This window comes from Corvus hawaiiensis, chromosome 20 (assembly GCF_020740725.1).
Source record: "Corvus hawaiiensis isolate bCorHaw1 chromosome 20, bCorHaw1.pri.cur, whole genome shotgun sequence".
NCBI classification, from domain to species: Eukaryota; Metazoa; Chordata; class Aves; order Passeriformes; family Corvidae; genus Corvus; species Corvus hawaiiensis.
In genome coordinates this window covers 6,121,116-6,148,791 of record NC_063232.1, presented here as the reverse complement: position 1 = coordinate 6,148,791, position 27,676 = coordinate 6,121,116, and the positions used below count along the sequence as shown (strand labels likewise).

The 27,676-nt window shown below is 58.5% G+C and overlaps 1 protein-coding gene across 1 annotated transcript; it reads right to left on the bottom strand.

The window, feature by feature from the left end:
• Window positions 1-14: 14 nt before the first annotated feature.
• SRRM3 (serine/arginine repetitive matrix 3) lies at window positions 15-27,133 on the bottom strand. The gene is made up of 15 exons (XM_048324513.1): window positions 27,027-27,133; window positions 18,950-19,179; window positions 15,812-15,913; window positions 12,335-12,469; window positions 12,144-12,224; window positions 11,732-11,761; window positions 11,266-11,334; window positions 10,943-10,978; window positions 10,233-10,283; window positions 10,026-10,130; window positions 9,357-9,528; window positions 3,440-3,768; window positions 2,644-2,871; window positions 2,248-2,385; window positions 15-320 (listed from the first exon to the last, which is right to left on the bottom strand). Exons 2-15 carry the CDS (start codon window positions 19,171-19,173, stop codon window positions 104-106), a joined length of 1,917 nt encoding a protein of 638 aa, XP_048180470.1. The 5' UTR covers window positions 19,174-19,179; window positions 27,027-27,133; the 3' UTR covers window positions 15-103.
• Window positions 27,134-27,676: the final 543 nt, after the last annotated feature.

Here is a 27,676-nt window from a genome sequence, read left to right as displayed (position 1 = left end):
TCCTTTCCACCTCCCCGGTGGTCCCGTCCCTTCTGGGGGCGCAGGTGGCATGGAGGGGGCAGAGCTGGGCTGTCGGGGGGCTGCGGCCGGGTGCCGGGGGGGCTCAGAAGCCGGCGCTCTCCGAGCTGCTGCGGCTGTTGTAGCTGGGGCTGCGGCTGGGGCTGCGGGAGCGGCTGGGGGGGCTGCGAGTCCGGCTGCGGCTGCGGCTGGAGCTGTAGCTGTCGTAGCTGCGGCTGCGGCTCCGGCTGTACGAGTAGGTGCTCAGCGAGCTGGAGGACGAGGGGCTGGGCCGGTAGTAGGGGATGGGACGCTTGCGGGCGCTGCAAATGGAAAAGGGAAGCTGAGTCAGGCCCCCGGCATGGCTCGGGGAAGGGGGTCCGGCGCTGGACCCCCGGCATGGCCAAGCATCCACCCAGGGCAGCCAAGCATCCCGGCGGCCGGGCTCGGACCGGGATGCGGCCACCCGGCATCACCTCCCCTTCCATCCATCCCGTTCCTCCTCCCCGGCCCCCTCCCCCGGGGTGTTAGTCCTGGATTAGGCAGCGTCGAGGGCAGAAAGTGAGCAGGTTAATGTGGCTTTTGTGTTTCCCAGACACCAAAGATTGAAAGCTGCTGAAAAAGAGACGTTTGGGATTAGCGGGAGGCGAGCTGCGGCCCGCTGGCGCCTGAGGATGAGGAGGGACACGGGGAGCACGGGGACAGTGGGGTGGGGGGACACAGGGGGCAGCGACACCAGGAGTCGGCCCCTTGTCCCTTCTCCCAGCCTGGTGTTAGTGGGACCAGAGAGCGGCTGGGTGCCGAGGGCATCCTAAGGTGTGAGGAGACACAGAGGGGTCCAGGAGGAAGAGGAGGAGGAAGAGGAGGAGGAGGAAGGGGGAAGGTTACCCTGGGAGCCAGGCTGGCGGCGATGCTCTCCGAGAGGGACCTTGGGATGAAATGGAAAAGGAGAAGTTGGCATCACTGAGGACCACGTGATGGAGGGGGGGTGATGGGAACTGGGGACAGGGCAGGAGGGCAAAGAAAAGCCCTGGAGCATCTGGCTGGGCTATGGGGCAGGCAGGCGGGACTGGGGGTGTTTCCCTGGCTGCCCCCTCCCCACAGCATCCTCTACTCCTCACAGAAATGGCTCTGCTCCTCCTGAACCCCGAGCAGAGCGGGGTCTGCCATCCCCATCCATCCCAGGGATGGTGACGGGGATGGGGTGAACAGTCCTCACAGGGACCATGGGCTGTGTTCTCCAGCCAAGCCCTGCCACCTTCCTGGGGACATCCTGGTAAAACCAGGATGGAGCAGGAGGGATGGAAAACCAGCCAGTGGCACCTGGGCTGGGCTGGGAGCAGTTTTCCCAGCCCATTTTCTTTCCAGGACATCCATCAGGGAGAGCTGCGGGAGCTCTAACCCGTGGGCTCTGCAGTGTTCCTCCTGTCCTTTCTCCTGTCCTCCCTCCTGACAACTCCAGTCTTGCCCAGGCAAAACAAAATCCCTCCCACAGTGAGACAGAGCTGATTTCTGACAATCCAGCCCCCCCGATCTCCCAGCTGATAGTGGGAGAGACAAATAGGTCAGGAAGGAGGTAATCTCGGCTCGGCACGGCCCCGCCACCAGCGCTGCATCTTAACGAGGTGCTACATATGCACACAGTGTTTCGTCTGGCACGAAATATTGCCTGTCTTACAGCCCAGGATCCTGAGGCAATAGGATCCCAAGGAGGAGACACCAGCTTTTGGAGGGCAGGAGAGATGTGATTGCGGACGTGCGTATTGCTGGAATACGCACAGGCGGATTAAAATTAATTCCTGTTTTCATGCCTCAAAATAGGAAGAGGTCAGAAGGTCACAGTATTGGAGGCAGCGTGATTATCCATCTGTCTGGGCCAGCTGATTCAGCCAGCCATCCTCAGAGCTATCTGTGCATCCACAGATCTGCTTTTGTCCATCCGTGTGCCCATCCATCCATGTGTACATCTGTCCATCCATCCGTCCATCCATCCATCCATCTGTACATCTGTCCATCCATCCAACCATCCATCCATCCACCCATCCACCCACCCATCCATCCACCCATCCACCCATCCATCCACCCATCCATCCACCCATCCATCCACCCATCCATCCATCCATCCATCCATCCATCCATCCATCCGCCCACCCAGGCACCCACGCATCCTTTGGGGTCAGCTGGCAGCAGAGCTCAGCCCGGGACGTGCCAGCGGCCGTGGCAGAGCCTTTGCCGCACGCCAGGACCCACCTGGTGATCCTCCTGGGCTCCATGAAGCTGGGGGAGTCACGTCTCCGCTTCCTGATGGGGGAGTAGCTCCTGGAGCGGCGCCGGGCGCGGGCGGGATCGGGATCACCGTGACGTGTTCGGGGCTCGTTGTCCTTCTCTCTACACCCCGGGGAGGAGGAGGAGAAGGGTCAGGGAATGGGCTGGGGTCCCGTGTGGGACGCAGGGCCACCTTGTGACAGCAGTTCCCTGCACGGGTGACACTCCCACCTGGGGCTGGCGTTTCCAGTGTGACCAACAATGACTTGTTACCACACCCCGAGCCCCAGGGCAGGCGGGACCACCCTGAGCCGCGATGCCCTGTGAGCCCGCTGCTGGCACCCGCGGTGTGCCCCGTGCCCCTGTCCCCCCGGGCCTGACCTGCTGGCTGGCTTTTTCGGCGAGGGCGAGCGGGAGCGGCTGCGTGCTGCTCTCTTCTCCCGGGAGCGGGAGCGGGACTTGGAGAGGGAGCCGCTGGAGCTCCAGGAGCTGCTGCGCTGGCCGGGACTGGGGGACGGGCTCTTCCTGCGCTCCGAGGCGTGCCGGGAGTGCTTGGCTGACGACTCCGAGCTGCTGTTGGGCCGGCCCCGGTGGTGCCGCTCCTTCACCCTATGAAAGCAGATACCAGCACTGCCTCGCACCTCGTCCTGGCTGGCAGGGTGTCCTCACGGCAGCCAGGGACCCCAGGTTCCCATAGGGAACACCTGCATGACGCCAGTTTTTGCCTGGGCTACATCCCTGACTGTAAGGCCCAGGGCTTTCATCTGCCTGGGATCCCGCACCCTGTAATCCCATGCTGCCATCCAGGCACTGCCCTTCGCATTGGGATAATCCCTTGCGGGGATGACCCTTCCCACAGTGTGCTAGCACTGACCCACTGTGGCTCTCCCCTTTCCCCATCCCTAGCCCCAAGGCCACCCTTTCCCTATCACCATCCCCGTGGCTGTCCCCATCTCCATTCCCAACTCCAACTCATCCTCATTGCCATCACCGTGGCTATCCCCATCCCATCGCTATTCCCATCCCCATCCCTTGAGCATCCCAACCCAGCTCTGTTCCCCCACAACTTTGCCTGGATGGATTTCAGGCGCCCGCAGGGAGCTGCACCCCGAACATACCAGCCCAGCACCCATATCCCGGCAGGGATGACAGGACCCCATCCCGGGCGCTCCCTTACTTCTTGCCGTGGGCGCCGTGGTTCCTGTCGGGGCCGGCCGGCGGGTGGTAGGGGTGGGAGCCGGCCGAGCCCTCCGAGTCGCTGCTGTAGCCGGCGGGGCTGAGCGGCGGCGGCGGCGGCTCCCGGGGAGCAGGAGGCCGCCCCTTGCTCTGGCCGCGGTGTCGGGACGGCGGCGAGGCACTGCGGGAGCGATGCCGGTGGCCGTGCTTGGCCCGCTCCGGCGTGGGCGACCGGGAGCTGCGGGCGCCGTGTCGGCCCCCCCGGGTGCGGGGGGACGGCGGCTCCGTCCTGCCGTGAGCCCGCGGAGAGGGGGACGCCGAGGCCGGCCTCTGGCAAGGGGGGAGAGAGAGAGAGAGAAGGAGGGAGAGGAGGAAGGGGGGGAAGAAGACAAGAAAGAAGGAGAAAGGGGATTTTAACGGGGGGCGCCGGGCCGGGGGCGCAGATCACAACGTCAATGCACATCGCATAAGGCAGGCTACACAGACGCTACTCTGCACCTTCCTCTCGCCCTCAACAACGTGGGTCATGCAAACCTCCGCATGCAAAACGCCAAAAAAATATAACTCAACTTAAATCGTAATAAAAACCCAAAGGAAGGGGTGGGATGGGAGGAAAATAAATCCAAGAAAGCCCCAAGTCGTCGGGGAGGGAGAGCTCGAAGGGAAAGAAACATCCCGCCCCCAAAACAAAAACCACCTGGAGAGGGGATAAAGCAAACCCTGGTGCCCGCCCGCCCCGACCGAGAAAGGGGAAGGGAAAAGGGGGATAAAACCCAAACGAAGGGAGGAAAATAGGGGAAAAAAGAAAAGATGAGTGGAGGGGAGGTGGGGCAGTGGGGGAGAGTAAATCAGACTGAGCCGAGGGGAAGGGATCGAACCAAAGAGGGCCGGAGGTGATGGGGTCTGCTCACACAGAGGCATGCACATATATAGAGATATATGTTCTGATACGTGTAGTTTTTATCGATAGTACGGCTTTCGGCTTAAAACAAATCCAGAAACGAGGAAAAAACGGCACAGAGCGACAATGGAGGGCAAGGCAGGGGAGGGGGCCGGAGGGGCGAGATAAAAGAAACCAACAAAAAAGAAAGAAGAAAAACCATCCAAATCAAATCAAAATTTAAAAAAAAAATAATAAAAATAAATAAATAAAAAACAAAGCAAAACTTCACAAATGTCCTCGTTACTGAGATAAACGAATGTCTCTGAGCTCTTCCTGGGACACGCATTGAGCTGTTAGCTGTGACTCTGCAGGGAACTGCTAAGTCCTCATCAGCACTCAACACAGATTTTGCTTTCTGCTTCCTTTTTTTTATTTTATTTTTTTATTTTTTCCATTATATGTTTTTTTTTTTTTAAGTCCCTCTTGGTTAACATCCACTTACCAAAAAAGTGGCATTTCCTCCTTTAGTAGGTAAGGTATGAAGAGAAGGGAAAAGCGGGGCAATATAAGTGCATCATTAGATTCACAAAAATGCAAGAGAGAAAGAAAGAGCGAGAGAAGAAGGAGAGACAGAGACAGAGCCAGAGAGAGGAGAAATAAAACAAACCAACTCACTTCTCCTACGGGGAGGGGAAACCTTGGGGCCACCACCGTGGCCAAGCCCTGAGCCAGGTTCTCACTGAGACTTCAGGGGATTTTGCCCAGACCTGAGGCTCCCAAATATCTGAGCTCCTCTGAGCCACAAACGCTGCCTGGGTGTTTCCCCCATCTTTGCAAACACCACGAGACCAAAAAGATAGGTGGGAACAGGTCCTGCAACACCAGTCCTGACTGAGCTGGCAAACCCCAGCTCAGGGAGCTTTGGGGTCTCCTTTCCCCCAGCCACAGCCCAGTGCCAGGTCCCTGAGAATCCCTGGAAGGCTGAATCCTGCACAGGGCATCGCTGAGTCCAGCTGAGGAGATCAAAGGGGGTTCAGGGATATTGGGATGGTTCCAGGATTGTGCCACCATGCCCAGGGCGGGTGACCCCAATTCCTCGTCATCCCCTTGCCCCAAATACACCAATGAATAGTCAGTGAATCCTTGAGGCTCTCTCCACCCATCCCACTGTGTTCTAAATGCCACTTTTCTCCCCAAAAAAAGAAAGGGCCAGGGTGAAGGGTTGGGATTCTGGGGACCACCACGAAGATGCTGCAAAAGGGACACAAGGTTTCCATGTCCCTGAGCATCCCAGACTGCTCCACAACCCATCACCTCCTTGTCCCCATGGATAAGCCAATCCTTCCAGCCACAGAGCAGCAAGCTGGAGCCAAAATGGGGGGATTTGGGGTTTTTATTAAAAATCCGTTGCTGTTGCAATGGCTGCGGCGAGGGGGAGGCTGGCAGTGACGATCAGCCCTGCTCGGCTGCCCTGCAAGCACTGGGGGACATGGATCTGCTCCAGGGGGATGCAGCAGCCCTGGAATGGGGGATCCGTGGAGCCCATGCCCAGCCCCGCATCCCAGGAGAGGAACATTAAAGCAGAGAAGATGAAGAAGAAGAAGAGGACGATGAAGAGAGAAAGTGAGGGGTTTCCTCTTTCCCAGGGTGGCGTTTTTGGTCTGGCTGGCCATGCCGTGGGCTCGGGCTGCGGGATGCAGGGCTCCCACCCAAACCCTGGAGTCTCCTGCCCTGGAGTGCAGGAAGGCAACGAAGGTAAAAGCATCCCAAATAAACCCAAACTGGCAAAGACTCAGCCTAAAAGGGAAAACACACACTGGGCACTTGTGGGGATGGGACAGCCAGAGCAGGGATGCTGTCCCCTGCCCCTCGCAGACCGGGATGCCCTGGACCTGCCTCTCTCCAGGCAGGAAGATTTAAACCTTTCCCCACTGCAGCCTCCCTGAAGAGGGGCTAAACCCACGCATCTCCCCAAATTTCTCATTCCTTGCCCCATCCGTCCACCCCAAAACCCCCTGTGCCCACTTCTACCCCTGGCCACTGCCCCTATTTCTCCCTAATTGTATTTGCCTTCATTACCCGGCCACTAATGGGGGACTGAAAGGGAACAGCCGTGCTCGGCCTCTGAATGGAAACGAACACAAATTCAGAGGGCTGAAAGACACAGAAATGCATTCTACCGACAGCACGAGGAGACGGGGAAGAGAAAAGGGGGGAAGAAAGAAAAAAATATTACGTGGACAGGGCAAAAAAAAAAGTAAAAATAAAGAACATAAGAGAAGAGCATGGCTTTGCAGCTAACCGGGAAAAAACCATACAAATAAAAAAAAAATTATATATAGCCACCAAAAAGAGACAAAATGAGAGACAGAGAAGGAGAGTGAGAAAGAAAGAGAAAGAAAGTCAGAAAGAAAGAGAAAATAACATTAAATCAAGCTACGGTGCTTTTCAACAGGCTCATCTGCAGAAGTGAACGTGCAGAGGTGGACGAAATACCTACCTTCGGAATTGGCAGTGACAGGAATGCAATAATAAAAAAAGAAAACAATAATCTCCACATTTGGAGGGCAGAATGGGAAAAAGACAAGGACTCTTTAGTACGGCGATCCAGACCCCTCGGCTAATCCCGTTTGCTTTGCTTAGAATTTTTTAAATTATTTTTAAAATTGGTCTCTTTAGCTTCTAATTTTTATTATTATTTTTTAGAATTATTGTTTGTTTGTTTGTTTGTTTCTCAATGGAAAGGCTGCGGCCGGCCGCCGAGCGGGGTGGCCGCGGGGGGGTGGCTGGCTGGTGTCTGTAACCCGATCAGGCTGCGGTTCAGTCTTAAAAAGTCACTCTACAACATGGCAAAGTCCCGGATAACATGCAGGGAAGGCGATGGATGGAGGTGGGACACGGCGAGGGATGTTGGGTTGTGTTGGCCCAAAGAAAACCGGAGAGAGAGAGAGGGGCTGGAGGGTGCGTGTGGGCGAGGAGGAGGAGGAGAGACCCAGGAGGAAGGCTGGGAAGGCAGCAGGGATGGATGGAGACAGGACTGGGTATTTAAAAGGGAAGGCAACGCCGCGCAGCGCCCCGGGGCACCCCTGGCTCCCGGCGGCTCTGGGGGTGCTGGGGTGGGCACAGCTCACCCGGTGGATGGGCTGAGCCCGGAGCTTTTGGGGGGTGTGCAGGAGGTGAGGAGGGGGCTGGGTACCGAGGATGCTCAGCACTCATCCTGTCGGGATGCAGGATGACCACAGGGTGCTTGGATAACCTCATCCTGCAGCCGGGGAGGAAAACCATCCCCACGGCAGCAGGATCCAGCTGAGGACACCGGGCAGTTGCCAATTTGAGGAGGAAAAATTCGCTCCCTTTGCAGTGTAGAGCTGCTGGGTTCTCTTCCCTTTTAAATTCCTTCTTCAAAATATAGAAAATGGAAATACAATGTTCAGCGGTCGTAAATATTTAGGAAACACATCAGGGTTTTTGGTTTTTTTGGTTTTTTTTTTCTTCTCCACATTAACACACACAAAAGCAAAAAATTCTAGAACAACACGACGACGACGGGGTGGGGGGAAATAAAAATAAGAGAAATATATATCGTTTGCATTTCTGTACATCACAAGGGAAAAGAAAAGAAATCATGAGAAAGGAAACTAAAACAAGGGGGCAGGGAAAAAAAAGCACGTTTCATTGCCCTTCCCTCCCCCTCTTCCCTGCTTCTGCTGAGCAAGAAATGGAAGTGTATATTACCGTTTGGGTTTTTTTCAAATGGGAGGCTAAAGAAAAACACAGATGGGATTAAAAAGAAAAAAAAACAAAAAATAGAAACCAGAGAGAGAAAGAAGAGAGAGAAAGAGAGAGAGAGAGAGAGAAAGTTGTTGGAGAAAAGTCCCGCTGGTGCCGGGGAGCCAAGGGAGCTCGGCGGCGATGCTGGGGTGGGCAGGGGGAGAGCGGGGCGAGCCGGGCGCCTGGGGGGCGGCGCCTCGGCACCCGAACCCCCCCACGCCCCAGCCAAAACCACAGGAAAGAAGAAAGCAGAGAGGTGCCCCGAGAGGTGGGCAGGGTGCTGGGTGCTGCTGGGGGGTGCTGGGCTGGGGAAGGTGAAGGGGACGTGGGTGTGGGTTTGGGGGGGTCCTGGCCCCGTTTTCCGGGGTGTCCCAGGCCCTGCAGGTGTTGGGGTGTCAGTGTTGGGTGCTGTCAGCCCAGGAGCATCCCTGCAGGACCTCACCTGTGGGAATAAAGTCTGAGGCAAGTGGGGACCTGCGTGGGCCCCATCGGTGGAGTTCTGCAGTGCCCTGCCTTCACTCAGCACTGCCTCCAGCCCCCCATTAGCCAAAGCAGGCTCCTCATCATCCCAGCACTGGTTAAACTGGGGCTGGCCCCCTGGGTCCGCTGGGTTAGGGCTCTGCCCCACCCAGCAAGGGAGCAGCCCCCCAGGTTTCACCAAGACCCTTGGGATGCTGAGGCAGAGCTGGGGATGCTCAGCTCCAATGTCACCTGCCACGGAGACCTCAAAATCCTAAAATCTGAGCATCCAGCATCAAATCCCCTCCAAACCCTAATTTGGCCAGACCGGGTGTTGGGGTCCTCAGCACTGGTGCTGGCCCCCTGGCACTAGGGAGAGCTGGGGTTGGTGGGGAAACAAGAATTTTCCTGCTTTTCCCATTTCTTGGCTGTCTAGGATCAATCTCAGGGGGGTGCTGAGCCCCGTGGTGACCCTGGCAGGTGATGCTGGCCTGCCAAGCCATCATCCCGGGGGGGCGACATCCGCAGGGCGACCTGTGGCTTTGGGGGAGGGATGACCTGTTGGCTGCCCTGATCCCTGCCTTGAGGTGATGGTCTGGCTCCCCCAGGGAGACCGCGCACCCAGCGCGGGGTTGGTGAGTGCTGGGAGGGTGCAACCCGCACCCCACATCTCCCCCGTGTGCTCCGGCTGGGCAGGGCGGGGAGCCGAGCGAGTGGGGAAGGAAGGGAGAGGAGAGCAGGGGGGCAGTCCTGTGGAGGGAGGAGGGGAGGGAAGCGAAGAGTGATCCAAGAAAAGCCTACGTACATCCGAGGGCTCCGGGAGCGGGGCGCCGTGGCTGTGGCGGCCGTTCTGGGCGCTGCCCTTGTGCCCGTTCTGGTGCGGCGAGGCCGAGCGCTGGGGCGAGGGGGAGGACGGGCTGCGGCTGGAGCGGGCGCTGCTGCCCTTGGGGCCATCCTGCCGGCGCTTGGGGCTCAGCCTGAGGGGAACCGCACCGTCAGTGCCGGCATCTCCGGCCCCGAGCCCGGTCCCACCCTTGGCCCGGCTCCGGCAGAGCCGCCGGCTGCAGCCCAGGTTTTGCCGAGGCCAGAAATGGGGTTAGAAGTGGCTCTTTGTGCTTTCTTTAGCTAAAAATTGAAACCCCGTCTGGGGACCATGTTCCCAAACCCTGCAGAGGTGCTGCAGCACCATCCCACTCCCCTCTATACCCATCTCAGGGACACCTCTGCCACCTGCCTCTGCCCTCCATCCCCCGGGGTCCCAAACCCTGGGACACCTCTGCCACCCACTTCCTGCCCTCCATCCTCCAAGGTCCCCATCGCTGGGACTCCTCCGCCTCCCACCTCCCCGCCCTCCACCACATTAGGGTGTCCATCACAAGGACATCTCTGTCCCTGTCCTCTACCCCACAGGGTCCCACTGCGGAGGCTGGGGGCTGTTGCGGTGGTGGGGACGGGGGTCCCGGACTGTCCCTACCTGCCGGGGGATTTCGAGCCGCTGTCGTCGGAGGAGAGCGAGGCGCTGTGGGAGCTGCAGGAGCTGCGGCGGTGCGAGCGCCAGGCCGGGGACTCACTGCGGGACCTGCGGAGAGGGCGGCCGGGGGCCGAGGGACAGGCTGAGCCGCCGCGGGGGACACCCAGGGGCACAGAGAGCCCCGCTCCCCCCGCCAGCGCGGCCCCTCACCTCTTGCGCTCTTTGTTTTTCTCTTTCCGTTTGTTCTTGGGGCTTCGGGACCTGCGGGAAGAGCCGAAAGCTGCAGACGTGGGAGCGGGGGCAGCACCTGGGGGTGGCTTTCCCAGCCCCCCCAGAGGCACCGAGGCTGCGGGAGGAGCGAGGGGAAGGACCTGCCTGGTCTGGAGCTGGGCTGCATTGAGGTTCAAAGCGCGGCGGGGATCCCAGATGGCTTGGGGGGGGTCAGGTGCAGGTTGGTAAGGCCAGGCAGGAGGGAGTGGCAGTGGGAAGGGGGGTACTGGCTCTGCTCAGCATCCTCAGGGCTCGGGCCCATTGTCACCCCCCACACACACACTTGCTTTGCCCTGCACCCTCTCTGGCACCCTTTGTCTGTTTTTCACTTCTTTCACCCTAAAATGGGCAGAGGGCATCTGCAGAGCAGGGCAACAGTCAAGGTTTGCCCTGGCCACGGCTGCCTGGGGTCCCCCCTTCTCCCCTGGGGGACATTCAGGGCCATGTGGGACTCCACAGTCAGCCAGAGTGGCCCTGTGCCACGTCCAAGGGAGGAGGACACCCAGCAGCATCCAGCTGTGGGGTGAGGGGGTCCATCATGATGGGCAGAGGGGAGGGGGACAGCAGGAGGGCAGGACACAGGGGGTCCCTGGCAGGGGAAGCTGGCAGCTGGTGGCAGTGGGGTGGCTCCTGGCAGCTGTCACTCTTACCTGTGTCTTCTCTTTTTTCGTGACCCCGATTCAGACCTAAGGGATGAAGAGGAGGCAGAGATGAAGGAGACACACTGATCTGGCCAGCAGGGAGCAAAGGCTGGGCAGTGTCCAGAGATGACGAGAAGGACAGGGGGATGGCCCCGAGGTGGGCCACTGGATGGGGCAGGTGACAGTGGCTGTAAGGAGGTGATGGCCCCATGAACTTCCATCACTATCCATGTCTAAATCCCACCCCAGCCCAAGGGCCTGAGCAGTCCCAACCTGCCCCACCATCCCCCACCACCCCTGCTGTCCCCAGCCTGCTGTCATGTCCATCCTACCTGTCACGTCTGTGTTTCTTTCCAGTCTTCTTTTTCTTTTCCTTTCGGATGGGTGAAGAGCTGTCACAGCTAGAGGGGAAGTGGGTGCCCTTGAGCAGGGAGCGAGGGACTCCCCAGCCTCTTCCCCCTGGCCCAGGGGAGTCTGGTCCCGCCACCCCCAGTCACATTGCTTTCCCTGGACCACCCCATGGGATGCACGAACATCACATGGCAGTTATTTCCTGGGGGATTTGGGCTGGGGGACAGAAAGGGACTTTTGGCAGAAGGGCTCTGGCTGCCTGCAATTCTGGAATGCCCAAATCCTGCTGTGTCTCATTGCCACCTCGTGGGCTCCACAGCCTCCAACAGGAGACAAGGTGGCCAATTCCCAGTGGGATTTCAGTGGGTGGTAGAAGCCAGTCTGTGCTCAGTGGCCTTGCAAGCCCAGAGGGGACCCCGCAGCCCACCCAGCCCAGTGGTCACTCACCTGCGCTCTGAGCCGGGTTTCCTCTTTTTGCTGCCATGGGAAAGGCAGAGAAGAAAGGGACATTAGGGACAGCATCCTGCCCAAACAGCCAGTACTAAGTGGTGAGGTTGTGGGTAGATGGACCCTTCACAAAGCCATATCCTGCCTGGTGCTGTGCCCTGTGGCAGCGAGCTCCTTCCCCACATGGACCAGGCAAGGTCCCAGCAGTGCATGCAGTGGGGGTGTGCACACACGTGTGCGTGTTGCAGTATCAGTACATGCAGATGCATTGCACCTCTTAAGGGTGCACATTCAGGGATGTACTGCCCCCCAAAGTGGAGCGACTTGCCCCTCCAAGGCCTGGAAAGGCTGAGCTGGGAGCTGAGCTGCCCTCCAGAGAGAGGGGACAGCACAGGGACAGCCAGGGACTCACCGGCTCCGGCGGTGACCCGATTTCTTCTTCTTTTTCTTCTTGGGTGGAGGAGAAGTGGAGCTGCTCGAGCGTCTTTTCAGCCTGTGGGAGACAGCAGACAAGGTTGGGCAAAGAAGAAGGGACAGGCCCCTGGCCTCTGTGTCCCTGGATGGGGACCCTGCACACAGCAGGTCCCCAAAATCTGTGCACACCTGTACTCGCGGTGGCCGCTGTCCTCGCGGTAGCACTCGGCCGAGCAGTCGCACTGCAGCAGGCAGCCCTCTCCGTAGTCGGGATACTCCACCGCGTACTCCTCCCCATCCGCCCCGCGGTGGTTTTCTATCACACTGCCAAAGGAGGAAGCACAGGATTCATTTGGGGATCCCTGTTCCCTGTCTCCCACCAGAGCAGCTGGGGCAGCCCCAATGCAGCTACAGGGGCTGGGGGACATTCCCTCTGCCGCAGCATCCCCAGGGGACCTTGGTCATGTCCCTTGATGTCCACACACAGCGAAGCGCCAGGGTGCAGGTCTGCTCAGGGTCTTCCTGTGGCTCCAATCCCTGCAGAGATCCCCACTAGGCTGGCACACGGACACCGTGAGACTCGGGCCACCATCTCCCCACAGGGTCCAGCCTAAGCCTCATTCGAGCCCGTTCTGGCTTTGCTCAAGTGCTGGGGCTGAGCAGGAGGCTGGGTCAGCCTAGGTGGGTGGCAGGGCTGGATAAGAGTGAGAGGAGCTGGCAGAAGAGCAGGAAATTTAGGTGGGAACTGCTCAGGATGTCCTTGGCTTTGAGGCCAGCACTGCACGGTGCCACCAGCCCAGCACTGGAGCTTCGGGCAGGTAATGGTCAGTGTCCCTCCTAGGGGCCAGGTGAAGAAGGGGTGGGGGGACATCATGCCTAGAGCCATCAGGGTCTCCTCTCTCTCCTGAGTGACTTCATCAGCATTAATTTTTCCAACTGCCATGGAAACCGGCATGAGGTTGCCATTGACTACCGGGGCTGTGGGCAGGGCTTGGCAGAGGCCTGGCAGCTGGACTAGGACAGTCTCAGGAGTCCCTGCCCAACCTCTCCCTGCTGCCCTCACCTCCCTGGTCCTGCTCTGCCATCAGCCCCAGGAGCAAACCCCATGGGGAGCCTCTTATTTGCTCTTGGGGGATGTAGGACATCTCACCCATGGAGGGACAAGGACATCCAGGTGCTCTGGAGGGAAACTTAACAGATGGGGACAGGCTCGGAGGGTGCACAGCACCACACCAGCCCAGGTGTTTGCTTCCCAAGGGAGATTTGCTCTCAGAAATCTGATGTGGGCTCCTCTGCCCTTCCCAGCCCTGAGGCGAGCAGTCAGCAACGCTGGTGGAGAAATGCAGCCCCACAGGATCAGTCCCTTGGCAGCCTGGCCAGTGCCTGAGCAAAGCGAAGCTCCCAGTCCCAGACTGCAGAGCTGACAGTGGCACGTATTGGCATCCTTGGCCACAGGCAGCCCATGGGCTGTTTAACCTAATTAGAAATGTCTTGGACCGAAACTACACACGAGACACCCTCCCCCTAACCACGGACGATCGCTCAAGCGGGTTTCGGGCTCCCTGCTGTGCCACAGCCATGGCTTTCTGGGTCCTCTCCAAGTGACTTCTGCTTTGGCCATGTCCCAAGGGTCGGAACAGCCTTTCAACCACCCACCCTACCATGGGAAGGGGGAGAAAGAGGCAAAGAGAGAAGTGAGCGGGGATAATTCCCTGCGTGTGTCTCTGCTCCGTGAGCAGGCAGTGCTCCACACCAGAGCCTGCTGCCAGCATCTCACCCATTAGCTGTGCTCAGCAGCTCAAGACCAGCCTTGTGCTGTTCCAATTATCCCTCCCTGCCCAGCACACACTCGCCTTTGTCTGCAATCCCACCAGCCTGTCCATCAAGCCCTTCTCCTTGGGGACCAGGCTGTACCGAGCTGTGCACACGGAGACGGGAGCTGGGAGAGCACAAAGAGCAAAGCCGGGGACTCAGGTGGTCACAGCTCTGCTCCACGCCTCAGTTTGCCCTGGGGAGTTATGCAGATGATGCTGAGCTCTCACACTGGCTTTGAAACAGGACCAGCTGGTTCAGACTCACAGTCCCGGCAGCTAAGGACTGAGTGGTAAAAGCCCAGAGCGGTGCTGGAGCAGGACCAGCCCACGAGATGTTCTGCTGAGCACTCTCCCAGCCGCCACAAGCGCCGATGCTCTTTATTTAAAGCTTATTTAACCCTCTTGTTCAGCCTCTTCATGCAGCACAGACCTTTGGCACATAGGACATCCTCCAGCAGCTGAGATCCGTGCTGCTTGAAGAGCCAGCTCCTTTGGACCCAGCTCCTACCAGCTTCCTCAAGTGCCTCCGGCTTTGCTCTCCTCCGAGCAATCCTTTGCTGTGAGACTGCTCCTTCCAGCTCAGCACTATTATTTATAGCCCTGGGGCTAATCTTTAATGATTACCCTTCGTTTTGCAAAACCAAGCCTGTAAAGGTGACAGCCAGGGCTGCCTGGGTAACCTTAAGGCACCTTTGGCTTCCCCATGTGCTCGTTACAGTGCTGGCCCTAACGAGACTGCCAGGAAGATGCCCTGGAGATGACTCCTGCCCCCACCAGCAAAGGCCACTTGTTAACACCTCAGGCATGATGCTCAGTGACCTGGGCAGGTTGGTTTTCCCCATGCCTTGTGTTTTTTCCTGCCTGGAGGAGGATCCTGAATGTTTCATGCTGTCCCAAGCCCATGTGCCCCATCCATGTGCCCAAGCCATGTCCCTGTGTCCCTCCCTGCCTGGCGTGCCAGCAGAGTGGTGTGAGGAAGGCTCTCCCTGCTGCCACGGCTTCCCTGCCTCCCTCTTCGCCCTGATTTCCTGACCCTAATGAAGCATTAATATTCAGTGAACCTGCAGCATCTATTCCTGTCCCAAGTGACCTGGTTTCCAGGCTGATGGATGGTGCACGCCGGGCCAGCCATGCTGCCTGGGCCATTAAGCATTGCACTGATAAATCACCATCGAGCTGGAGTGGACCTTGTTGAGGCTGGGGACAGTCCTGTGCAGGGCAGGAGCAGCAACTGGCGTGTCCCCAGCAGGAGCTGGGCTGCTTTGGACACCAAACTTGAGCCCTAAGTCCCCTTCCAGAGCAGATGCAGCCCCCTAGGACCAGGCACAATCACTGTGAGGAGTGATTAGAAACAGAGGAACAGTGCAGGAGCTCCTTGGAGAAGCTTCTTGCAGGGGGTCCCTGCCCCTGGCCGGGGCGAGCCAAGCACTGAGACCTTCTGCACTTGGGTTTCCTCATCTGGGACAGGAGCATTGCAATGCTGGCCTCTGCACAGCACCCAGAGGTCTCCAAATGGCCAGTGCAGGATAACCTTTAAGCTCTCCAGAGGTAGGATACTGCCTCAGAGGGGCAAATCCTGCCTCCAGCTGACTGAACCAACCAACAACCAACCAACTATCAAATCAACCAACAAACCATCCAATCAACCAACCACCCAACCATCAAATCAAACATTGACTCACATCCAACAACCATCCATCCATCCATGCTCTCTACACCCTCTTCCTGTAGATCCACCTACCCAGTCAGGCCTAGACATACCCTCATCCACCCATTGATACTCAGGCAATCCAGGATGTGCCTCTCTGGGATGAGACGCACAGAGGGACCAACTGGAAGCTGCCTGACTTACATTTGGCGCCCGTGCTGGTCCTCCCTGGTGAGCACACCTTCCTTCTCCATCAGCATTTGCCGAAAGGTCCCCACTTTCTGCCGGATCTCCTCTTCGGAGTACCTGGATGGGCAAAGACATGGTCTGGGCTGCTGTGATTGGAACATGGGCTTCCCATGGACCTGCTGAGGACTTCTATACCTTTGGGAGCGACACGTGGCCTAAGGGGCCAGTCAAAAGGAGTGGTGACATGGTGACAGGGGCCTGGAGGACAGCAGGAGCTCTGCTCAGTCCCCTGCCACCACTCTCTATGCCCTCCTTTCTCCTGTCTGCTTCTCCCAGAAGTGCTTGGCAGAGGAAGGGACCTCAGGAAGGGTGAAAAGAAAAGGATGACCATGAGGTTGCCATTCCCTGTGACTGCCCAGGCTTTGGGGCAAGTCCCCACCAAACTTGGCAGTGTCACCATTGCAGCTGCTGATTCCGGGGTTCACTCCCAGCATCTCTGTCCCATCACGACCTCCCCCTGCTTGTCCCCATGATGCTCCGGAGCCCGGCAGCCGTGCCAGCTCTGCACTAACGCCGAGTGCTGACTCAGGCCGCTGCAGGGTTATTAACGAGAGGCACTAATCACTGTGTCCTGGCATCTGAGAACAGCCACTGCAAACCACAGCGCTCCCGCCGTCCCCGAGGTGTCCCTGGGAAGGGACAGGTGACAGCCCTGGGCAGGCAGGTGGTCCTGTGCCACATCCCGTGGCTGCACAAGGGCACCTGAGCATTTTCCTTGACTAAAAACATCCCAACAGAGGGATGTGGTGGAGACATGATGCTCTTAGCATCATCCCAGGGGAGAGGGTGAAGGGAGAGGGACTCCATGACACCACCTTGCTGCCACACTAGGACGGAAGGAGTCGGACTCTGTGTGTGTGTCCCTGCCCTCACCCACAGCCTCTACAGGGGCTGCTCATGGCCCACCCTTTCCATCACATCCCATCAGCATCGCTGTCACAAGCTCAGAAAACTGGATGTCACAGACAGGCCTAGCCCTGTGGCCCCCAAGGCTGTCACTTCACACAGCCCGTGCTGGGGACAGTGATGCCCCTTGCAGTGCTCTGGGTGCCCCTGGGTGCCCTGGGTGCAGAGAGGCACGTGGCATCACCAACCCCCCTTGCAGTGTCCGTGCAGGGAAACAGCGAGGAGAGGGGAATTAATATTAATGAACCCATTTGCACTGAAAGGCTCTCATTAGTTCCCCAGCCAGACTCCACACAGAAGGAAGGCTGATAACAGGGCATGGAGGCAGCACCTCAAAACCAGGGCAGCACCCCCAAATGCTGCTCTGCTCCATTCCCTTGATGGCAGTGCACCCAGCTGGGCAGAGTGGCCACCCCACAAGGATGGAGCTGCCGGCCCTGGCCATCCCATGGACATCAGCCAGCCCACAGCAGCAGGAAGATGTCTGCCCGAGATGAGCATTTGCTGCAGCATATTAAGAACATGGCCAATGCTCTTGGAGAGGGGACATGAGGGCAAACAGGAGGTGACAGATGGGCCACTGCAGCTGGGCCATTAGCAAATCTGTGGGGGAAGGCCAAGGTGAGGAACTCCCCACCACATCCAGGGCTGGAGGCAGGAGCAGCACCAGCCCTTTCCTTCCTGCATTCCCCTGGTGCTGCTTATAACCCCGCTGGAGGGGGTTTCCTTTTGCATTTAACATACAGAATGGATTTGGGAAAGAAAGAAAATTTGCTGACACTTCTTTTCTGCACGAGGAATCCAGCCTGCAGGCAGGGAATAACGCTGCAGGCAGCCTGGAGCGAGCTACAGCGCAGGCAGGAGGGGCCATCCGCCTTTAAGGAAACAAGGGAGTGCTAAAATCCCTGCAGAACCCCCTCTGCTGACACTCACATCCATCCTGGGGGTCTGCCCTCATCAACAACTCCCCCAAGGCCATGGCCAGGAGGCTGCCCCTGGTCCAGGCAGAAACCTCAGGGGTGCAAATCCCTTCTCATGGAACCCCCGCTGGAAAGCCCCTGTGTGGAGGGGAAGAGCAGGCGGAGGATTAAGCAGGTTGACCAAGATTATTACTCTAATTATATTATCATTTCGGCGTATCGCCATCATCAGTGTTATTAATAGCCTTAATAACAGCAAAGCAATTATAGCAATAACAACAATCCTGGTTGCAGTGTTGCTATTACCCATTGCAGTAATGATACTACCAGTAGTAAGATCCCTACTAGAGCTCGGGAACCCGACAGGAGGCTCTGGGCTCCCCAAAGTGCCAGGTCAGCCTTATTTATTTCCATAATGACAAATTAGGCACAATCATTATTCCAGTCTGTGTGAGACAATTTAATTCTAGGTCACGCTCGCACTCTTAATGAAAGCCTTGGCGAAGCCTTCCCTCAACCCATTTTCCTTCTCCCCAGCTCCCAGCTGATACCAGTCCCCGTCTACCCAAGTGTGCCGAAGAATTTGCTCCACCCATCAGGTTTTAGAGAGCTGTCAGAGGGATCAGGATGTTTGGCTGCTGCCAGAGACAGCACAGCCATGTCTGGCAGGGATGGGGGGGTCTCCTTTCTGGCCCCCCAGTCCCTTCTGCCCACCCAGGAAGGGATGTTCTTCAGCCCCTTGGGTTTTTCCGTAGCCCTTTGTTTCCCAAGGGGAGAGCAAAGGCTGGGGAGCAGCTTGCAGTGCCTGGCCATGGCATTGGCAGGATGGGGGCAGGGGGTCCTATCGCCCCAAAACTGGGGAGGAGAAGGAAGACGGGACAAAATGAAGCCCCAAAACAGCCTCTCCTGTGACCGAATGACAGCTCTCCTCTGGGATCTCACAATCCAGGCAGGTGGGGCACAGGGTAGGTGGCACTGATGACTTGTGCAACCATGAGAAACTTCACCCCTCCTTCCTGCTTCAGCTTTACCTGCAGGACAAGCTGGGATCCCAAACTTCCAAGCAGGGAAAGTGGATGAACTCCTAGGTCTGCATTATTTGGAGGCATTTCCCTCCACAGACCAACCCATCAAAGCTGTTTGATTCACCCAAAAGTGGCTTAACTTCCAAATGGGGACATTTGCCACATCAAGGTACATTTTAAAGGGAGAGAACAAGGTGCAAACGGGTCAGAAGGATCCCAACCCTGATGTCCCTGCCACTCACCCCTGCTCCTCCATCATCTCCTGCAGCTCCATGCACTTCAGCTCCACCCGCCGCTTGCGCTCATGGTCCAGGATTTCCCGGTGAGCCTTCTTCACCATGCTGGGCTCCACCAGCCGCACCTCCTCCTCGCCCTTGTGCCATGTTCCTGAGGCACCGGGCTGGGGGAAGCCATTGGAGGCTTCCTGGGGCGAAGGCACATCAGCCCCATTGTTGTAGAGAGCCATGATCACCTGGGAGGGAGAGAAAGAGTCAGGGTCAGTCCCTGCCCTGGTTCTCCTCTCACCCCACGACAACGAGGAGACCTTTTAAGGACCTGAGGGTAAAATCAGTCTTGAAAGCAGGTTGGTGGGGACAGTGACTGGGAGATCTCCCTGCACCTTGCTTCAGTTTCCTCATCCTCAAAGCAAGGCTGTGGGTACTCCCATCACCATGCTAAGAGGGCTAGCTCCCAGGAAAGAGAGGAGGACGCTCTGCTCCAGCCTCATACCGGAAAAACCCGGCCAAGTGTGGGTCTGTGGGAGCCAGGACTATACAGCAGCAGCAGGACAGGTGGGCAGGGGTCCCTCCCAGCCCCATGGACCCCGTTGTCAGCCACTGGGGGTTTGGAGCAGGGGCAGGCATCCATCCTCACAGTCCTCTAGGGACACTGTCCCCATCAGCAGGGGAATGGACACAAAGACCTCAGATATCCCCTTGCATTTCCCAGCTGCACTGGCCCGTTTGGTTGCAGTCGTGGGACATCCTGATGTCTGGCTCAGGCAGCAAACACCTACTGATGCCCTTGGGCCATGACCTGGAACCCTCTGCCGTGGCCCAGTGCGGGCTGCAAGGGGAGATGAGGATCCCCACCAGCTTCTGCCCCGCTGCCTTCTCCTTGCTCCTTCACCTTCACGTGTCTCTGCCTCCTCCTTCCACCACCACAGTCAATGTGTCCTCACTTTGCTCCAAAAATAACCCCTCGGAAGAGGACAACCATTCCCGAGCAGCACTGCCATGCTGAGGCTCCGGCTGATGCTCCCCGAGCCTGAGGGAGGAGATGCTCCCAAATCTCCTGGATCAACCAGACAGACACAGCCCTGTCTCAGCACCCTCAGGCCATCTGCGCATGGCTGAGCACCCATTCCTCACTGTCCCTGTTGTCTTGCCATGCCCCAGCGCCTCTGCCCAGCACTCCAGCCTTCTCCCGAGCATGGGATGCTCCCACTGGAGAGCTGCTGCCTTAACCACCAGCTCCACCAGGCTGCAGAGGCACCACCTGGGCTTTACAGGGGTTTTACACAAAGAGAAACGACCAGGAGCAAAGGCAGAGCATCCTGCCTCACTCTCCAAGCTGGATTTGGGCTTGGAGATGCAGCTTCTGCCAGAAGCCACTTCTCTGAGGTGTTCCTATCCCAGGGATCCTGCTGGAGAGGCTTTTCCAAGGATGGGTGTTGGCTGCACGTCATCTCCTATGTGGGAAGCAGCCAATCCATACGCTGCCCATGGAGGATGGGGCAAACACTGGCCAAGGGGAGGAGGGATCCCTAAGCCCAGTAGAGGCATGAAGGGCAGATGGACCATGGACTGATCCGCACTGTTTCGAGCCCAGGAAAGTTTTGCCATTCCCAGTGTGCCATTCCACCAGAACACCAGGCAATTCAGAGCTTTCCATGGCTATGTCAGTTGGGACAGAGCCAGGGTCGGAATGCACATCACCCACGAGGGGCTTTGGCCATGTTTCTTTGCTATTTGAGGAGAGGAAACACCTCGGAGCCCTCCCTGGTGTGGTGGAGATCCCAACCTGGCCAGAAGGCTTCTCCCACCCCACAGCATCCCCAAAGGACATCCCTGACTTTCCCGCTGCCATTGGCCACCCCACACAGTCATTTATCTCCTGACAAGCCTGCCCAGGGAGGACAGCAGCTGAGTGCTTAATTACAAAGCTTTTTTCCCATTTTTTTCCCTTCATTACTACCACGCAGAGAGGAGCCAGCAGCCTTTATTTCCGCAGAGGCACAGGGGGGATCCTGCTGGTGCAGCAGGAGCCAGCCAGGGCTCTGCACTCCTGGATGCTCATCCCTGCTCCTGGAGGATCCCTCGGTCCCCCCTTGCCTGCAGCATCCACATTTCAAACCCCATGACACCCCACAGCCCTGCTCAACCCTCCCTGCCCACCCTGAACCCAGCCCCCTCCATATCCCAGGGTGGCTCCAGAGAGATGCTGCAGGAAAACCTGCCTTGGGGGCTCCTCTCCCTCTTTCTCCCATCAGGACATGAAGCCAAAAACCTGGAAGGAAATTAGGGAAAGGGGGAAGCTCCCCACTTAGAAACCTTCCCCCAGAGAGGGGCTCAGGGAAGGAGAGGGGAAAGGAGAGGATGTTTCCTGCAGCAGCCTCTGCTTGCTTGTCCCCAGTGGGAATTCATTTTATCCTGAGCCCAGCAGTGGATAAATTCATTGCTGAGAAACCTTGAGAGTGTGTGGGATACAGAGCTGGGCAGGTAGATGGAGATAAACTGGCAGCTGGATCAGTACCTGTGGGAGAAGGCTGCATGGTGGGGGAGGTGTGCAGATCCACCAGGAAATGCTCCCTGTTTCCATGAAAAGGATGGAGCTGGTGAAATCCCCCTTGCACCTAGGGCCAGGAAGGTGGACCCAGACTGGGGATGGACATCCCAGTGGCCTCTCAGCCCTGAGCAATATCCACCATGGGAGCTGCTACCAGCCCCTTGCCTCAGCCACAGCACGGGCAGGGAAACAAAGGAATGGGAAAAACCCAGCCACAACCCTCTCCCAGCTCTCCAAAGGGGCCCCAGGCAAAATCCCTGGGTGCCAAACAGAGCCAGCCCTACACTGCTGGTGACAATGGGGACAAGGACAGAGGGAGCCCATGCTCCCCAGCTGGGTCTGTGCTCTCCCTGCCCTGCAAAGAGAACCCCAGCGATGCCCTGCACCCACAAGGGACAGCTCAGAGACACAGAGTGGCTGCCACCACCACAACCTCAATCCATCGGCCGCCACACAGGGACCACCCGGCTCTGCCAGCACCAAAACCAGCACCAAACTCCCCAGCACAGCCCTGTCCAAACAGCAGTGGTTTCCTGCCTGGCTCAGCACTACCCCGATAATAAAGATGATGGTTAAATATTTCATTATCTGCAGTAATTACCCACAAAACATCAATCACTGGCAGCCGCTGCCCGGCTGCCTCGCCCAGAGGGAGAGGAGACATCCTGGGGAGAGCTCTGTGTCTCCATAGACTCCCAAAGGCTGCAGGATGTAGCTGGAGACAGCTGCTGGCATTCATTTCCACCTCCTAAATTCCCTTACTGCCACCCAGGAGGGCTCAAACCCCCTGGCACCATGGGCTGGAGACTTCTGAGCAAATCCCTCTCTTCCCATATTAACCAGGCATTCGCCCACGTGTTTTGGGATGCTGATCCTCCTCCCACGTGCCACCTTGGGCCTTGGGGAGGTCAATCCAGCTTTTCAGATTGCAGGTGCTTTCTGATGCCTGGATTAGAGCTTTTGGAAGTGTTCAGAGATGCCCCATCCTCCATCCTCATCCTCCATCCCTATCTTCACTTTCATCCCCAAATTCCATCCTCCTCCTCATCCTCCATCCTCCCCCTCATCCCCTTCCTCCTCCTCATCCCCATCCACCATCCTCATCCCCATTCTCCATCCCCATCCACCATTCTCATCCCCATTCACCATCCTCATCCCTATTCTCCACTCTCCTCATCCCCATCTTCCATCTTCATCCCTATTTTCTATTCTCCTCCTCACCCTCCACCACCATCCTCCATCCCATGCCTGGGTCTCTCCCTCCCTTCCCAGCCATGCTAAATCACACCCAAGGTGTGGAGGACCTGGGCACCCACAGTGCCAGCTCGGTGACTGCCAGGACAGACAGAAGGACGGACACTGTGCTGTGCCCCTGTCACACAGCCAGGCCAGACCCTGCCAGCTTGGGGTGCAAGGCTCAGCCCCGCCATCCTGCCAGATTTTGGGGCTGCTGGTTTCCAGCCAAGCTGTGAACAGAGCTCACTCCCTGTGGGCTGGAGTGGGGTGGCCCCAGGATGTGACCGTCCCCATGTCCCAGCCCTGGGGCTGTCCCACCTGGGCTTTGTCCAGCTCACGGGTTCAGAACTCCAGCCCGAAAAGAAAGAAGCAAAATGATGGGGAAAAGAGTGTTATTTCACCAAACTGCTTTGGCCTTTTTACTTCCCAGCCCAGAACAAGCCCTTTCCCAGCCGGCTCTGCTGAAATCCCCCCTTGGCCCCGCTCAGCCCCCGGGCCATGCCCGCAGCCCCCGGCGCTGAGCAGCCGCCGCCGCAGGGCCCTGCCGCCGTACTGCGGATGGAGCCGCGTCCCGGGGGGAGCGGGGATGGCAGCGGGGGGGGGGCCGGCAGTGCCTGGATGCTCTCCCGGCATCTCTCTCTCGCTGGGGAAAGGCCGCAGCGGTCCCCGGGCATCCTGCCCCCTCCCCGTGCCTCGGTGCTAATTAAAGCCGCCTCCGGCTGGTGCTCCATTAATTCTTGCCACATCCAGCTGCACCAGCCGGGGCGGCCGTGAGCGCCCGCGTGCCGGGATGCGGGCACGGGATGTGGGCAGCGAGCCCAGCACGGCGGCTCCCTGGACCACTCATGCACTGAGCGTGCCAGAGCTCGGCCCCAACACGCCAGGAACAGCCCGGGTGAGATGAGGATGCTCCAGTCACTCCAGAGAAGCTCAGAGGGGTGGTACCCATGTTCTCCTGCCTGTTGGGATCTCATCAGGACATACCACCACCAACTGAAACCATAACCCTGTCCCCAAGCACGTACAGCCCCATCCCAGGCTGCTCCCTGTCTGTGCCGTGGTGACACTTTGAGAGGATCTTTTTTTTCAGGACACAAAATATGCCAGAACATATTTTTTATGTTTTTATATTATTTAGAGGAGGCCAGGCAGTCGGCCTCCTCTAAACACCCAGCTGGAGTTACAAGGAGGAAAAGTCCGGGGTTGCTGCCATTAATTGGGCTGACCTTCTCCAGAGCTGCCTTCCAGTGCCAAAAACCATGAGTCAGACCTTCAAGAATAAGGAAAAAAGGCAAATCTAGCTTTAAAAGTGCAGCCATTCCAGGGCTTGTTAGTGCTGTCCTCCAGTCCCAAGCCACAGGGACGATGCCCGTGGGAAGGGGCAGTGGGAAGGGGTTGGTGACAGCCCTTGCAGTGCTTCCACCGCTGTTTTCCCAAGCCCGGGGCATCCTTTTCTACAGCTGCCCGAGCAAAATTTGACACCTCACAGACTTGAAAGCAATTAGTAAAGAATATATGGATGCTGGCTAGGGGGTCAGGAGCTGCAGCTGCTTGTGCATACCTACGTCTGTGCAGATATATATATACATATATAAAAATATATATATATATTTTAAAATAGATGAGTAGGCTGGTGGAGAAGCTAAACAGTTGCTAAGCAACTGGGCTCCTTCCTGGCTTGGGGATGTAGGGATGGGGGAGCCAAGCCTGGGGACTGGCCCCCCACCAGACAAGCATCACACAGGGGTGTGGGCACAGAGATCCCCTGGAGAAGATCCAGAGAAAAAGGCACAATGGAGGATGAGGAGCCAGGAGTTACCCCCATCCCCAAAATGCCGTGGCTGAAGCCCCCCCAGCCTGAACCCCTTGGGTTGTTGGCTGTTGAGAAGCTCCATTCTCAGCTCTGGCTGGAGAAGAGCTGGTGGGAAAGGGGTCACACCACGATAGGAAGCAGCCCCAGGACCCATGCGGTGACCCCATTCCTGAATCAGGGATGAGGGAAAGGAGGAGCACATCCCCCCCATGCCGAGTGGAGAGGCAGTGGATCCAGGTGATGGGTTTTCCTATGGGATCCCCAGCCCTGTGCCCCTCTGGTCACACTTTCCTCATCCCCTTGGGAATGCCCTGCCAGACCTACCCCAAACAGGAGGTGCTTAAATAAGGAATGGGGATGGAGAGGGGAAACAGCCGCCCCAGGTTTTGCACCTGGGCCATTTGCTTTGCTGGGCAAGGAGTCAGGAAGAGGCACAGTCAGCCCGAGGCCCATCACCCCTCTGAGGAAGGGGAGTAATAACTCTACTACAAATAAAAGCAATTATTGAGCACATGGAGGAGCAGGGGGATGACTGCCACAATGAGGTCACCTTCCCCAATGTGGACACAATCCCAGCGAACAACCCCTGGGGCTGAGTGCTGCAGGTATAGGGGGGTCACGGCCAGTGCAGGGGGAGCATCCAGCTGGGAATCCCCCTCACCATCCCCCCCCGTGGCTGCCTGGGTGGTTGTGTAACGGGAGGAGCTATTCCGGGGTTTGAGCACGTTATATAAGCCACGGGCCACCTGGCTGGGGAAAACGGGAGCTGGGAGACAGGAAGGAGGAGGAGGAGAAAGGGCTTTAGGGACTGGGGACCCCCACATCCGGCAGGCCCTCAGCATAAGGACTAAGCCCTTAGGGTGACCTGCACCCCGCAGGCATCCCCTGCCCAGAGATACGGGGTGAGCACCCTCTGCTTCCTCTTCAAGCAGCCTCCAGGACCCGCTGCCACATATCCACCCACAACTGGATCTGGCCCCTGGGGCATGAGACCCTTTGTCCAGGGAAAAAGCATCATTTTCTTGGCACCAGGGACAAAGCCAACCAAGACCCCTGCACCCCTCTGCCTGGCAAAACCCCTGCTTGCCATTCCCAACAGCGACCAAGGACCAAAGGTTCCCTTAAAATCTGCCCAACTTCTGGCTCTGAAAGCCCCCGACGTTCCCTGCACGTGTTGCCAGGATGAGTCCTGGGGCAAGGGGAGGCAGGTGGGATGCTAGAGGAATTTAGGGAAAGCAGGTGAGACACAGAGGGTGGTGTTGTGTGAGGCCACGCCGGCAGTGGGACAGAGAAATGACGATGTGTGTTTGGACACAAACACTGTCCCCAAAATTCCCCCCCTCAGGGGTGTCCCTGTGCTCCTGCCAGAGAAGAATCCACATGCCAGGGCAAGGAGACCAACCAGGGCATGAGCACCTGCACCCTTGGAGAAGGTCCTTGACATTTTTCACCAACCTGAGACACCTCCAAATGCTGCCAGCCCGCAGGTGACCCCCCTACAGCAGTGGGAACACAGGCAAACCAAGACACATCCAGTCTGAAATCTCGCTCTGGAGGGAATGAACGAACCTGTGTCCTCTGAAAGCCACCTGCTCCCCCTGAGCCATGGCCTGACCCCTCACCACCAGCCCCCTGCGTGGCACTGCCTGGACATCCCTGGGGACAGACCTGATCTGGGAAGGAGAAACACAAAACGCTCCCAAAAGACGAGCGGTTGAGTCGTTGCTGTGGCTCCCCGCTGCCAAGCCTTGCCCCTCTCCTTCCCTCGTGCAACACCCGCAGGGTTTGAAATCTCATCAGCCAAACCCTCCCCAGCACAGCCTGGGGGTCCACGCAGCAGAGGCAGGGGCTTGTCTCAGCCTCGTCTCCCGCCTGTACCACACAAGGCACCAGCTGAGGGCTCAGCACTGTCCCGTCCTTCACAGCCAAAAACCTGCTGCTGAGGGTCACCCACTGTCCCAGTCCAGCCTGGCTCCCCACAGCATGGAAAAGAGGGATGTGGGTGCCCCCCCAGCCACTCCCCCAGCACCAGGGAGCCCCCAGCACATCCACGTCCCTGAAGGGACCCCCGTGCCCCAAAAAGCACCTCGTCTCCAGACTCCTCGCCCCATCCCACACCCCCAGGAGCATCTAACCTCACGGGGGGACATCCCTGGCACACCCCTCCCGGTGAGGTCCCCAGCCGTCCCAGAACCCACAATACGATGCACGCCTTACCCACCCCTTCCATCCATGTCGCTTTGGAGACCCCAATTCCCAGCCCCCTGAGGAGCAACGCACCCCTAGTCCCCATCCCTGGGGGTCCTCACCCCCCTGCCCCCAGCGAGCATCACCGGCTGGGGGGGGGGGGGCCTCGTCCTCCCGCACCTCCCGCACCTCCCAGAGCTCCCCTCAGTGCCCAGCGGGGTCCCGCCGCCCCCCGGGCCCCCCCCTCACCCCCGCCGGGTGCCGGCCCGACAGCCCCGGGCCCGGCCGCGCCTCACCTCGCCCCGCCGTCCCGCTGGGCCCGGCCCCGCTGGGTCCCTGCTGGCCACGGGGGGTGCCGGGGGTGCCGGGGGTGCCGGGGGTGCCGGTGAGCGCCGGGGGTCCCGCCGGCCGCGGCCCCTCCCGCGCGGCCCCGGCGCGGCCCCTGCTGAAGTGCTGGACAGCTCCGGCACACGGAGCCGCCCGACACAGAGCGCCGCCGCCGCGGGCACGGAGCGGCCTCAGCCCGCAGCGCCGCCTGCCGGCCGGAGGGCGCACCCGCACCGCCCCGCGCCGCGCTGCTCCGAGAGCCCCGTCCTTACACAGAGCACCCCGTCCCTACACACAGCACCCCGTCCTTACACAGAGCACCCCGTCCTTACACAGAACCCCCGTCCTTACACAGAGCACCCCGTCCTTACACACAGCACCCCGTCCCTACACACAGCACCCCGTCCTTACACACAGCACCCCGTCCTTACACAGAGCACCCCGTCCCTACACACAGCACCCCGTCCCTACACACAGCACCCCGTCCTTACACAGAGCACCCCGTCCTTACACACAGCACCCCGTCCCTACACACAGCACCCCGTCCCTACACACAGCACCCCGTCCTTACACAGAGCACCCCGTCCCTACACACAGCACCCCGTCCCTACACACAGCA

Bases quoted from the DNA above. Each gene is read 5' to 3' on its own strand.
- SRRM3 (XM_048324513.1), bottom strand. From the start codon at position 19,173: ATGGCTCTCTACAACAATGGGGCTGATGTGCCTTCGCCCCAGGAAGCC. The intron at 10,979-11,265 runs GTAGGATGGACA...TTCATCCCTTAG, and splicing joins AAGAAACACAGACGTGACAG to GTCTGAATCGGGGTCACGAA. The intron at 2,386-2,643 runs GTCAGGCCCGGG...CCCGGGGTGTAG, and splicing joins CCGAAAAAGCCAGCCAGCAG to AGAGAAGGACAACGAGCCCC.